The sequence below is a fragment of the Saccoglossus kowalevskii genome, chromosome 6 (genome assembly GCF_978046115.1).
Source record: "Saccoglossus kowalevskii chromosome 6, keSacKowa6.1, whole genome shotgun sequence".
Lineage (NCBI taxonomy): Eukaryota > Metazoa > Hemichordata > Enteropneusta > Harrimaniidae > Saccoglossus > Saccoglossus kowalevskii.
Genome location: NC_140646.1, coordinates 32,784,731 through 32,799,206, shown reverse-complemented (window position 1 = coordinate 32,799,206; position 14,476 = coordinate 32,784,731). Strand labels below are relative to the sequence as shown.

The 14,476-nt window shown below is 35.1% G+C and overlaps 1 protein-coding gene across 1 annotated transcript in view; it reads left to right on the top strand.

Annotated features, from left to right (window-relative positions):
* Positions 1-13,825, top strand: part of LOC100367775 (retinoblastoma-like protein 1) — a 47,559-nt gene extending 33,734 nt beyond the window's left edge. Inside the window, exons 10-19 of the mRNA XM_085500390.1 lie at positions 2,106-2,188; positions 3,118-3,238; positions 3,368-3,599; positions 5,775-6,017; positions 6,273-6,427; positions 6,672-6,848; positions 7,440-7,620; positions 8,237-8,394; positions 10,806-11,039; positions 11,703-13,825. Of these exons, the coding sequence (XP_085356516.1) occupies positions 2,106-2,188; positions 3,118-3,238; positions 3,368-3,599; positions 5,775-6,017; positions 6,273-6,427; positions 6,672-6,848; positions 7,440-7,620; positions 8,237-8,394; positions 10,806-11,039; positions 11,703-11,888 (1,770 nt within the window). The 3' untranslated portion in view covers positions 11,889-13,825. The remainder of the gene's footprint in view (positions 1-2,105; positions 2,189-3,117; positions 3,239-3,367; positions 3,600-5,774; positions 6,018-6,272; positions 6,428-6,671; positions 6,849-7,439; positions 7,621-8,236; positions 8,395-10,805; positions 11,040-11,702) is intronic.
* Positions 13,826-14,476: the final 651 nt, after the last annotated feature.

The window sequence follows — 14,476 nt, the reverse complement described above, 5'->3', positions numbered from 1 at the left end:
CATTCTTTGCTTTTGTGAATTCATGTAAGTGCACTTAGTCACTTGAGTTTTGAAAAAACATTATGGGTTATATCTTCCATATTTCTCAAAACTGTGACCTATGGATTGATCTCAGTCCATGCATGTGTCTCCCCTCCCCCACCTATAACACGGCTATGCCTGGACTGATCACTTTAATGTTAAAAATTACAAAAATCCAGCATTTTTGCCATTCTGGAGCCAGATCTCGGCCATGCATGGACAGATTTTGTTAAAATTTGGTGTATACTTTGAACAGAATGGGACCTTTGTGCACATCATTTTGTTTTTGACTCCCGTGTGTGAAGCACAAAAAGGGAGTCTTTGCAGTTAGTGTGTCTGTATGTGTGTGTGTGTCCGCCTGTTCCACTGATATCTCAAGAACCATACATCAGTTTTTGATGAAACTTGGTGCATAGATGCTCTGGGTCAATGTGCAGATTTGATTAGGTTTTGGTAAAAATCCATGCATATTAATTACCTAATTTACATGTTAATTAGCTGATTTTTAGCTGTTCCATGACTTTTCCACTGATATCTAAAGAACCACTCATTGGATTTTGATGAAACTTGGCACACAGATGCTCCAAACTAATGCGCAGATTTGATTAGTTTTGGGTAAAAATCTGTCCAATATTAATTACCTAATTTGCATAATGATTAATCAATTTTCGGCTTTTCCACTGATATCTCAGGTACTAATCATCACATTTCAATAAAACTTGGTACGTAGATGTCATAGGACACTGCTCAAACCTCATTGTTTTTAGGGTAATATCAGTAGATATTAATTACCTAATTAGCATAATTAATTAATTTTCAGCTTTTGATATTTTAAGTAGTAATTGTCACATTTCAATGAAACTTGGTACATAGATGTCATAGGACACTGCACATACCTGATAGTTTTTAGGGTAATATGAGTACATATTAATTACCTAATTTGCATAGTTAATTAATTTTCAGCTTTTGATATTTCAAGTAGTAATCATCAAATTTCAATGACATTTGGTACATAGATGTCATAAGACACTGCACAGACCTGATAGTTTTTAGGGTAATATCAGTATATATTAATTACCTAATTTGCATAATTAATTAATTTTCAGCTTTTGATATTTCAAGTAGTAATCATCACATTTCAATGAAACTTGGTACATAGATGTCATAGGACACTGCACAGACCTGATAGTTTTTAGGGTAATATGAGTACATATTAATTACCTAATTTGCATAATTAATTAATTTTCAGCTTTTGATATATCAAGTAGTAATCATCACATTTCAATGACACTTGGTACATAGATGTCATAGGACACTGCACAGACCTGATAGTTTTTAGGGTAATATGAGTACATATTAATTACCTAATTTGCATAATTAATTAATTTTCAGCTTTTGATATATCAAGTAGTAATCATCATATTTCAATGAGACTTGCTACATAGATCTTCTAGGATTATGCAGAGACCTGATTAGTTTTAATTGGATATTAATTACTTAATTTGCATAATGTCCACTGATATATAAAGAACCACAAATTGGATTTTAATGAAACTTTTAAAGAGAACTATGCAGAAACCAAATTAGTTTTTGGTAAATAATTATGCTTATTAATCACCTAATTAATATAATTAATTAACACTGATATCTCAATTACTGATCATCACATTTGAATAAAATTTGGTGCATAAATGCTCTAGGACAATAGACAGGCCTGATTAATTTTGGGTTAAAATTTGTTCATAATAATTCTCTAATTAGCATAATAATTCATAATTTTTTCGTTCTGTTCTGTTCATATTGGTTACCTGATTTACATAATTAGTTTTCAGCTTTTCCATCAATATCTTATGTACAAGTAATTTTGAATTAATTTTTAATGTGTCTTCAATACTCTCAGCACACGGGAGTTCTTTCTAAGCTTTCTTTGATTTCAGTTCAGATTCAAAATATCTGACTGGTGTTAGTTTTACTGAATGCTGTTCTGGAACCACATCTCTGTCATGCTCCAAACATTCATGTTTAGATTTTCTTTAATTTTTGAACTTTTAATTACCAGTACTTGTGTTTCTTTCAATTTTCAGAGTCTTCTCAGCCACGATGTATTCCATAAATCACTTTTTGCTTGTTGTCAAGAAGTAGTGATTTTTTCCTATAATTCTCAACGGTAAGTTAGATGATCAATGTATGGGTGCACTTCCAAGATAAAATTAGTTTCATTTGTATTAATTACTGATAATGTTCAATGTTCACGATTTGTTAATTTCTGAGGATAAGATTTTAAGTCACCATAACTCTCTGTTTTGAAGATTCCTAAGGAAATCTTCATGGCTAAAACATTGCTTGGCTTCATTTTTCTCCTGCGAAATTAAAACTTTTTACAGTGTTCTCCGGTTGTCATGTGACATTCTCATTGCCAAGTTCTTTTCCAGTCATACTTTTGACAAAATCTCCTACACAGTTGCTGTACTTTGTCTAGGAATATCTCATTTCTAAAAAACCTGATATTCTCAGCCATGCAAGTAAACGTACTGTAAAATTGCTTTATTTTAGTGAGAAAAAAATTGGTGATTCAGGCAAACCACACAATTTTTTAGCCATGAACTGTTTAGCTCCGCTGTTGACTTTGTCGAGCGGAGCTTATCATATGAGTGATTGTCCGTCGTCGTCCATGTCAACTTTTTACTTTTTCGACTTTTTCTTGAAAACTACAAGCCTGAATGCTTTGATACTTTGTGTATATGAACCTTGGGTAGACCTCTCTTAGATTTGTTCATTTCATGATGATATCTTCAATTATCTAATTTTGATTTTTAATATTTTTTGTGGAAAGTGATATTTTCGACTTCTTGTTGAAAAAAACAAGTCTGATTGCTTTGATACTATACATATTGTTCATTTTCTAATGATATCTGCAGTTCTTTAAGTGAAATGTGCATTGCTAACAGCGGAGCTATCTCAGCTGAGAGGCTGCTTGTTATTGAATCGAGACAATGAGTCACAGTGACTATCACAAAATATCATTCATCACCAATACTGCCTGATTCATCTATAAAGCTTCGTATGACAAGAATTCATATTTCCTTCAAATTTCAGAACATTCCCCTGGGTAATAGATATCTACCACCTTGCGCCATATCATTTCTATAAAGTTATAGAATTATTAATTCGAGCCGAAGATGGTCTGTCAAGAGATGTTGTGAAACACCTCAACCACGTAAGTTCAATACAAAATTTGGGAAATGTTAGTTAGTTAGAAATCTACTTTAAAAATGAAATCGACGACGTCTTAATGAATTAGTAATTGAAGATTTATCAGGAAATTGTAATTTTGATTTCTTTGTAGATAGAGGAACAAATATTAGAGAGCCTTGCCTGGAAATACGACTCGCCGCTTTGGGAAGCAATGAGAGAGTCAGGTTTGGGTGTACCCACGTGTGAAGAAGTGACCCTCCCCCACCAGACTGATAATGGTACAACCCAGTCACAGCCATCCCAGCAAGCATCACAAGTGATGGGATCACCACTGATGCATCCCAGGGTGAAGAGGCTTGCAACCATGGAACCAGTTCGTAGAGGTGAAAACAGTTCATATTTCTCTCTTGACTGCAACTGTAACCCTTACCAGTAGTGTTATGTACAAACGTTGCCTGTGTTTGTAATGGCTTGGTTCACAATTCAACGGTTCAGTCCAAAACAGGCTCTTTCACCTCGTTGTGTCTGTCAATGTCTGTCTGTACCTGCATCTCAGACATGCCAGGACATTCAAAAACCATACCGTAAAAACTCCAAAATTTCGACCCCTCTAAAAATTCGGTCGTCTGAATTATTTGGCGGGTTTCGGTGTTTTATTTGCCTCCAAATTTTCGACTCCACTAAGAATTGCCGACTCATTCTTATTCGAAAATTGCGACCAGTTTTGGTTTTTCCCCAAACGAGAAAAAAAACAAAAACGATGTGAGCGTTCAAACGGCCTTTCCCCAAAGGCATGAATCCGGGTTTCTGATTGACTGAGAGATTTTTATTTTATTGGTAACGAAAATATATTCTAAATAAACAAAGTTTCAAATAAAAACGAACACAAAAATCTCGGCATGCTGCGTTTCTGAATTGTTGATTATTACTCAGTAGTGATTATAATAATGTACACAAAATAAATTCGTTGAATTGTTATGAAATACAAATAAAAGTCAACTTAGTTTCGTCGTAAGTGAATGATTCCGGTCTCGTATAAACGTTTGATGCTGTAGGATATCCGCCATGTTCTCTTAGGTCAAATAGGTCAAATCGCTAATTAACCAATCAAAAAGCTGGATGATGCCAACGTGTTCAAATTACCATAGCTTATTTAAATATGTTAATGTTATTGAACGCAATGCGGAAGAGATTGATGTTGTAGTACGATCTTTTGGCTTGGATTTTGATGCGAAAACGGCATGATTTTTTTTTAAATCAAAAAATTAGTTGTTTTTAAAAAATAAACTTGGCATCTGAATAATAATTCAACATTGTTCACAGTGATAACAGCTCATTCTCGAAACGAAGATTACCTGCTCACACTAGTCACGATAAAAACCATACATGTGTACTCTTGAATAGACGTCAATGACTATGGTAAAACTTAGACTCTATTTTAGCCGGCAGGTATGATTGAAATGTCCGAAAAATGACGCCAAAATACACCTTAAAAGTCCCATTTTATTTTTTTAATCCAAGGGTGAATTTACGGCAGAATCTGGTCTCTCAAATAAGGGACACGTGAGCTTTGATTCTAACCGGATACATTGCACTGGGTCGGGGAGATAGTTTGCTAAACTTCCATGTATCTTTTGTCCAATGGGTACCTGTACTTCGAACATTCGCAAGTTTACCTAGGTAGTGCGAGACAGCTTTGTCTTTTGACCTAATTTTGTGCTGACCTCTCCTCCGCGTCTTGATGTTTTGTTTTCCTTGTCATAATACTCACTGATTGATGACTTTGTTTTGATTTTGAGTTGTTTAGCGTACAACTCGGCCACGACCTTTGCTTTTACCGTGAAACATGGGGAAGTTTACGTCAATTGACGGACATTGCATTTTTTTAAAAACTAACGAAGCACACTGTCTATCATCCCCATTTCATTTGCTGATTTCTATTCTGAAAAATTCGACCGTCCGAAAATGCACCTTTATTTTGACTCTAAAAACATGTCACATTTTTAAAACAAATTATTTAAAACCGGTCGAAATTTTGGAGTTTTTACGGTATATACATTATTTCACATACACACACATGTACACATTTGACGGTCCAATTCAACATGGCAAAATGGCGGCCATTTTAGTGCAACAATTCATCAAAATCAAGCATTTCTGCTATTCAGGAACTGGTTTTTGTTGTGAATTGACAAATTCAAACCTGGTTTTAATAGCATAGCTCCACGAATTATTTGTGTTACTGTGTTAAGCTTGAGAGCCATTTATATTTCTCTAACCTTTTTCAAAAGGCAAGACTTGCATTATGTCATTTACATCGGTCATTACTTTCTTCAATTGTACAAGATTATTTCTTCACACATAGTCCACCTGGTGTTTAGCTAATGAAAGATCATTTGGAAAAAAGGGGACTGTGTCATCTTCAATGACTTGTTCATTTTTAACATCTGGACAGTCACTATAGCAATCATAGTTCAAAACTCAACTTAACCCACACACACGCATGACAAAATCATTTATTGATTTTTATAAAATTGGAAACATTTGTTTTCTTACAGACGTTCCGCAGTCGCCGATGTCTGTACTAGATAGATTCAGCTCGCCGCAAGCTGGCAGCGCAAGGAGACGGCTATTCAACGATTCCTCTAGTACGTCGTCCTCACAACAACCAACCACAGAGACACCTCTTGTTTCAATACAGCCAACACCCCCTCCGACCCCAGTGGTTAATGCGGATGCTGCAGCGGCTGCAGTTGCGCAGAGTGTTGCTGTTGCGGGACAAACTGTGATTCCAGTCCAAGGTAAGAGAACCACGTAAGAGAAAACGTCTGTTGTAATATACCGTATTTGTTCTATTAAAAGTATATCTCCAATAAAAGTGCAAATAAACCACTCATTTGCTGTATACTGAATCATTTCAATATTACTTACTTGGACTATAGAAACACAATTTACGCAAGCATTTGTGCTACTAATAAGGCAAAGACGCTATAGTAAAAGCCACTTTCCAAACTAGTTGTGACTGTCTAATGTTGCTTATGTATTCGTTAATGTAGGCGTTCGGAATGAGAATGGTACCATAACATACATTCCAGTGCAGTTAACTACAGGGTCCGTTTCAGCATCGTCCAGTGTCGAGATGTCGCCGTCTAAACAAGCACCGTCGGTAAAACCCAAAAGAACAGGGTCCCTTGGACTTTTCTTTAGAAAGGTACCGTATGTAAATTGATATATAGAAGATAATATTTGGTAATCGTAGTCCTAAATAACTATTAAAAATAGCTAGACGTTTTGAGCAATGGCTCTTTATCGATAGCATAGAAGAAAGTGTGTAAATACGTACGTAAATAAGTAAGTAAATTGAGTTGAATTCGGTATATTTGTTTGTGTTGAAGAAAACTTGCGTTTGTGTTTGAATAAATTTTATAATTGCTTTTCCTTTTTATACCAACCAGGTGTACCATCTTGCCAATGTCAGGCTTCTTGAACTTTGCAACAGACTGGAAATTGTGGATGATCTGAGACGCAAGATCTGGACGTGTTTTGAACATTCTTTAGTGCATAGTGTTGATTTAATGATGGATCGTCATTTGGATCAGTTGTTAATGTGTGCAGTCTACGTTATCTGTAAGGTGAGTTAACTACGCCGTCAGCGTGTTTATGGCAGATTCGCTCATATCCTACTGATTACATGGTTTTCCCATGATGCACTAGATTGGACATGCATAACAAAATTTTTGGTTTGTTTGTTTGTTGTTTGTACACTGAAGCATGTTGTAAAACACTCAACGCATGAAGTATGGTTTAAATACTATGAGGTTATTACGAGAATACCTTATTATTATACATCTTTTCCTTCCAAGCATACATCATGGGAGTGCAGAAATCCAAAAAGTTTAGAATCAGCAAACTCCTTTGTGTGGAGTCCGGCCAAACCCTGATGTTGTTTCTATTATTAGAGGACGATTACACGCGTAATCATTCCATATTTGGAATTTGCATTTCCTTGTATGGCAAGATGAAAATACCCTGTAAAATACCCCCAAAATTACAGCACGCTGTAACATATGGTGTTACAGTGACAGATGTATAATAATGTACTATAATACAAAAATAACTCCCAAACTATAACAAAATATCCTCTTTAAACTTGTTCTTGTGTATTGGGCAAGGACTAATACTATGTGCAATATCATTAAATAAACTTCTTCCACTGCTTTTAGGTGACTGCGCAAGACCGAACATTCCAGGAGATTATGAAATGTTATCGTCTTCAACCGCAAGCAGCCAGCCATGTTTACAGAAGCGTCTTGTTGACGAGTAGAAGACGACATAGTTCCAATAGCAGTGATGGCAGTATGAGAAATGGCACAAGTAGGCACGGATCGCCTGTGCAACAAACAGGTACGACTGTTCTTTGAATTTACAATTACCCATAATCCTCTAGTTATTTTTCCTCAACTCTGTTGACGGACATTTTCGGTACACATAATTGTTACATCACATGTGTGTGTTGCGAGACCCACTCAACAGGAATTTTGACATGGCAACCAAGTTTATAGGGCTGCAAAATATGACAGGGAACTTTCCAGATAGGCTAAATAACCCAATTGGACACTAATCAATTATTATGTACACTACAAGTACTAGAAACAAACGTGTTTGTTTGTTTGCTGCCATATTTTTAATAAATGCAGGATTAAAAACCATCTACAGAAAAATAATACTAGAAGATTCACATTTTCAATGATATCAGTTAAAAGTGTTACCAGGGAAACAACTATTTTTGTATTCTTGAAGCTTTGGATGAAAAAGAACAAGACCTGATAACCAGCTGTCGTCCTGGTGACACCTGCTTCTTTTGTCTTTCACTCTGTTGTGTTTTCAACATATTGCCAACTTATATTTAAAAAACAATTGATAACTAATAGTAGTCGGACTCTGAACAAGTACATGACCTCTCTTAGATTTATCATGACAGTTGTGCGCCTAACTAAGTATATTCATTAAACTTTTGCAGGTAGCAACGGATCAGGCAGCCCTGTTCAGATCAGATCTACTAGTACCCTTCCTGTGCCGCAGCCTAACAGTGCCCCTCCCACACCGACAAGACTAGCAGGTACTGGTTCTTGTTTTGATGATGAAGACCGGGGAGATCTCATAAAATTTTACAACTCAGTAAGTTTATTTACAATTTCACTTTTTTTTTAGCTCCGCTGTCGACTTTGTCGAGTGGAGCTTATCATATGAGTGATTGTCCGTCGTTTGTGTCAATGTTTTACTTTTTCGACTTCTTCTTGAAAACTACAAGCCTGAATGTTTTGATACTTTGTGTATATGTATCTTGAGTAGGCCTCTCTTAGATTTGTTCATTTCATGATGATATCTTCACTTCTCTAATTTTGATGAATATTTTTGTCATTTTTGGTAAAAAGTGATATTTTCAACTTCTTGTTAAAACCACAAGTCTGATTGCTTTGATATTAAATATATAGCTACTACATGTGGACCTCTCTCAGATTTGTTCATTTCGTGATGATATCTTTAATTTTCTAATTTTGGTGAATATTTTTGGTAAAAAGTAATATTTTTGAATTCTTGTTAAAAACTGCAAGTCTGATTGCTATGATATTACATATATAGGTACTACATGTGGACCTCTCTCAGATTTGTTCATTTTGTGATGAAATCTTTAATTCTCTAATTTTGGTGAATATTTTTGTAATTTTTGGTAAAAAATGATACTTTCGACTTCTTGTAAAAAAAACAGCAAGTCTGATTGCTTCGATATTAAATATATAGGTACTACATGTGGACCTCTCTCAGATTTGTTCATTTCGTGATGATATCTTTAATTCTCTAATTTCGATGAATATTTTTGTCATTTTTGGTAAAAAGTTATATTTTTGACTTCTTGTTAAAAATGGCAAGTCTGATTGCATTGATATTACATATATAGGTACTACCGTTAAAGTCCTATTATAAACCGCGGTTTATATTACAATGTATCAATTTAAAAATTGGGATCAAAAGCTCAAGTTCAGGGTGCGGTTTCTATTACGTACATAATGCAATCACTAAATGGGCGTGGTCATTTTTTGTCCACAACACATGAACAAAACAAACAATACACCGTACAATCTCTTGAATAGGCATCGGGGAAGAGTGAAAGGCCTTATTTTGGTTCTAAAATAGGCGTTACGAAATGTTGAAAAATTACAGTCAATCAAAAAAAAATTCAACATTATACAAAAAATACTCGGTATTTTTAATGTAATATGCATTTATTTTTTTAATTTTCTTGGTAACGAAAAGTATATTCTAACAGAAGTTTCAAATAAAAACACGAATGCACTGCTTAGTAGCAAATGATCACATAACAATAGCTCGATCCGGCCATGCTGCTGGTCACAAGTGAATAACTTACTTGTTTTCGAAGTGTTGATATTCGTGATTATTATTTAGTAGTGATTACAATAACGCACAAAAAATAAATTGTTGATTTGTTATAAAATGCAAGTAAAATTCAACTTAGTTTCCCCGTAAGCGAATGATTTCAGTCACATGTAAACAGCCGATACGATATCCGCCATGTTTTTGAATGCTCACGGGACGTATTATTGATCGGATAGGTCAAGTCGCTAATTAACCAATCAAAATGCTGGATGGTGCCCACGTGTCTAAATTACATAGCTCATTTAAATATGTTAATGACAGTTCAGCGACCTCATGGTGAACACGGAAGAGATTTACCGATAATGTAGTGCGATCTTTTGCCTTTGATTTCCATGGGAAAACGACATAATTTTTTTTTTAAATCAAGAAATTATTTGTTTTCGAAAGATAAATTATTCTTCAATGCTCAGTTTAACACTTTTACGGTGATAAAGCTCATTGTCTAAAACTTACGAAACACCAACGTATTCAGAAAGAGTATTGACAGAGGTCGCCGCCAGAACAAAAGCAGTTTCATTGCCTGTCTGACATCTTATCACCGCTGAACAATAAATAGGTGTGAATATTTTTAGCCATGTTGTCGAAACAAATGAATAGGATTAGGAACAATGCCGTTTTGGAACAGCTGGTTGAAACAATGAAGTCAGTCACGGTCTTGTTGAATTGGGGGTGCAGTTAGTAATAGGTACTTTTCAAGTTTTCAATTTTTGTTAAGAACTCTTCAACCCTGAAGCCGAAATTGGGGGTGCGGTTACTATTACGAATGCGGTTTATATTAGGACTTTAACGGTACATGTGGACCTCTCTCAGATTTGTTCATTTCATGATGATATCTTCAATTATCTAATTCTGATGAATATTTTTGGTAAAATGTTATAGTTTTTCGAATTTTTGTTGAGAACAGTAAGTCTGATTGCTTTGATACAATGTACTATACATATTGTTCATTTTCTAATGATATCTTCAGTTCTTTAATTGAAATGTGCATTGCTAACAGCGGAGCTATCTCACCCGACAGGCTGCTTGTTTTCTTTTTTTTTCTTTCTTTTTTTTAGTGAAATCTTCTGAGTGATTGTTTGTAGGTAGATGAAAGTCGGTGTCTTCAATATTAATTTCTTGATGTTACATTTCAGATATTTGTTCGGAAGATCCAGTTATTTGCGATGCGCTTCTCGGCGCAAAATGGTGCAGCCGAAGGTGGACTGGAGGCGCCGCCATTGTCCCCTCTCCCGTTGGTCAAAAGTCATCCAGTATCACCAAGAAGAGTGTCCAGCCAACATCAAGTCTATATATCACCACGTAAAAATAGTACACCCTTGAGTCCTTCCAGTCGAATGATGTACTGCTTTAACAGGAGTCCTTCTAAGGTAAGAATCAATTTTACTTGCAATGGTGTCGGCACATTGTTTAAAAAACAAAAACGTGAGATAATTCGCACTACGAGCTGTGCCAATGAATCTTTGATGTAAACATTTGCCGAGATCTTGTTGATAACGTGAGATGCAATAGACGAGGATAGATGAGGCAAAAACAAATCATATAGTTCTTTTGCTATCAAAAAGATTTCGGCAATTTGGCGAGCAGGTCGTAGTGACATAGTAAATATTTGTCTTTGTGTACAAAATTATGAAATCGTCAGTATTTATGGAAATGAAAATGTAATGGTTTATGGCATATATTACCATGGCAATGTCAAATCAAGAACCAGTCAGAATTATTAGCTCCTGGAACTACCGGTAACATTTTTACAGTCTATAGTGCTAATTAAAAGTTTTTGTTGAGGTTCAAACACAAGCTCTAAAAATATACAGTACTTGGAAAATCAAAGATGGCGGTCACCTTATTTCCGAAGTGGCTTACAAACATAAGATATTTTACAAACATGAACGACTTTCAAACTGTTTGACACTCTAAGGACTTAATAAAATAACAAAATGTTTATATGCTAGACCTATTGATTAATTGATTTGTCTTCTTTTTTTTCCTATACTAGCATTTTAATTATGTATCATCCATGCTTTGTTTTACAGAACCTTCGTGACATAAACAACATGATTAAATCGGGTGAACGACCAATCGGAAAGCGTGCTCTTTTACAAGATGACAGCAGTGACAGTCCTTCAAAACGTCACTGCGCAGAGAACACGGGCATTAATCTCTTGAGACGCCTCACAGACGTGACTTCTGATAGACAAGCCGCGTCCTCAACCCTATAAGGCGACTTGTACCCGTAGAGCAGGAGGATCAAGGGCTTGTGACATATTTTACTGTACAAGATTTCTCTGTACAAAGTGTGTAAGAAGAAAAGCCTTTATTAAGAAAAGCGCCATTGTTGAACAAACTGATTCTATGGTAGAGCTTTTAGGTGGCTTGCTGTATTTGCAATAAACAGGTTGAAGACTATTTAGTATTAAAATGGCACAGGAAGGGAGGAAGGAGGAGGGGGGGGGGGTCATTATGACATTACAATCCAGTGTTAGTATTATAACATGACTTGGTAGTTAGATTGTCAACATTGATCTACCTAGGTGGTCAGCTTGCAGTCTTACCATTGCTCTAGGGTGCCTTATTGCCATATTGAAGCTGATTTTTCTGATTTGAGCTTGAACTTAATAGATTCAGAGCCAAGTGTAAGAAAGACCAGTAGGGTTAATATATATATATATAGAAGGCATATTGTATTTTTGTAGATTAACAAGGTACAGTTAAAATAAAAGGTATTTTGTTTTGTTTTTTAAATAAATCATGTTAAACACGGTGAGTGTGTAAAAAGTGGTTCATATCACCCGCCTCTATTATGGCCATGGTGTTTATTTCACCGGAATCATGACTGAAATTGGTATGCATTTTGATGATTTGCTGGATATCGGACGTAAGGGTTTTTTTCAAGTGAGTACCCGTTGTAGGGTATACCTGTGGACATTGGATACCCTTTATATCGGGTATATTTGGGTGGACGTCCATTACAAGGTGCATTGAATAGATACATCTAGTATTTTTAAGCACTCTTAATAATCTTTATGCCATCTTATTGTCCCAACATTTTCTCGTCACAAACAACTAGATGCCTTCACATGTACTTTTTGGCACATTTGGGATGGTTTATGTCTTGCAAGTGCCAAATCAAATCTCAATTATTGAACTTCACTGCTTGTATGCATGAAAGTATTGACATTTTTTTTCTCAAGGGTGCTCCTGCTCTAATTGTGTAAAACCGTGTTCCCTTTGATGTGCTAAGCTTGCAATCTAAGCTTGTCTTCGTATCCCATTCGTATGTGTTGGCCAAAGATGAATTCATCTCAGCACCTCCATCTCCAAATTTGACTGTCCCTGTTGTCGTAGAACCAGCTGTATTTGTAATACATCCACTCTCTTAAGGTTGTCCAACGTGACCCAGTTCCAGGGAGCTAGATCAAATGAACGGGATTCTGTAAATTTGATGTTTTCCTATTCTTTTAACGGTGCAATGTTTCATGTATAGTTGTCTTTTTTGTACATTACATATTTTTTTGCTGACTTTGCAAATTTTTATTGAAACCCAAATTGTAAATATTATTACCTACTTTTTAGTCATAATTGATGTAATATTAGATTATTGAGTACTCTATTCTTTCTCCACGTTATTTTTAACACGACTTCATGAGAATGTTGTTAGTATTTTTTTTTTTTTGTGTGTTAAAAAAAATTATGCTTAAGAACATAGATAATAGCAATAAATGCATGAACTTTCACTGAGTTTTAATTTCTCCAAATAAGTGCAATTTTATAAATTTAATCCATGTAAAATTACAATATATTGTAATTGTTTCACTGGAAAATTTGTGTATTTAAAATCCAGTGACCATGCCCAAAATGTCAAACACGGAGAAACTAAAAATCCCAGTGAAAATTAATGCTTCTATAATAGCATCTTATTTTATAATTTTTCTGATTCATCTTAAAATAATTTTTGTTAGAGAACTGAAATACTGCAAAGATGGTTTCACATTTGTAACTAGCGTTTCTCATTGTGAAATGATTTTATGCTTTTGTTTGCTTTGTATTTTACATCAGATTTTAGAGAAAGTTTTATGCTGTTTTACTAACTTTTTTTTTGTAAGCTTCATTTTGTTTCTGTACATGTTGTACAAAAATAAAGGAGAAAATTCTAAAACTGTTTTACTATTCTTGATCGTATGTCACTGGTACTTTACGTCTCGTAATGTGTTAAAGGGCTCATTAACGGGCAGTGGTCGTCGTGCAGCGTGTGTTCGAATTTCATGTGAACAAACAATATATTCTACACGTGTTTATGTTGCTGGCCGTCCCAAATCGAACAGGAATTGGTAGACAACCACTGCTCTTTAACTTTTTGAGCAATATAACTCGCATCATTTTTTTAAGCCAATGGGAGATCGTTTCCTCTAAAAACTTTATCAAACTTAGAATGTGTAAATTGTGATGTTGTGAATTGCATTTCCCCACTGTTTATGATCTGTAGAAAACCTATCACAGATACCTGTAAGAGTCGAGGGATTTATTACAGTTCATGAGAAATCTTCACTAACAGAATCCTGAAATAGTGTATAGAGGGCGCTCTACTGTTAATGGTCTTGAATAACAATGTACATTTGATTTCTGTCCAGTCATCAAATAATTTGTACCGGTAGCTAAACTAACTGAATTTGTAATGTTTTATGGGAAACTCAATTGTCTATTATTCTGTGTATGTATCGGTAATATGATCCTTTAACCATGTCTCTTGGTAAGATTACTGGAGAGCCCCATCATGTTCTCTGCCACATACAGTACATAAGTTTGTGAA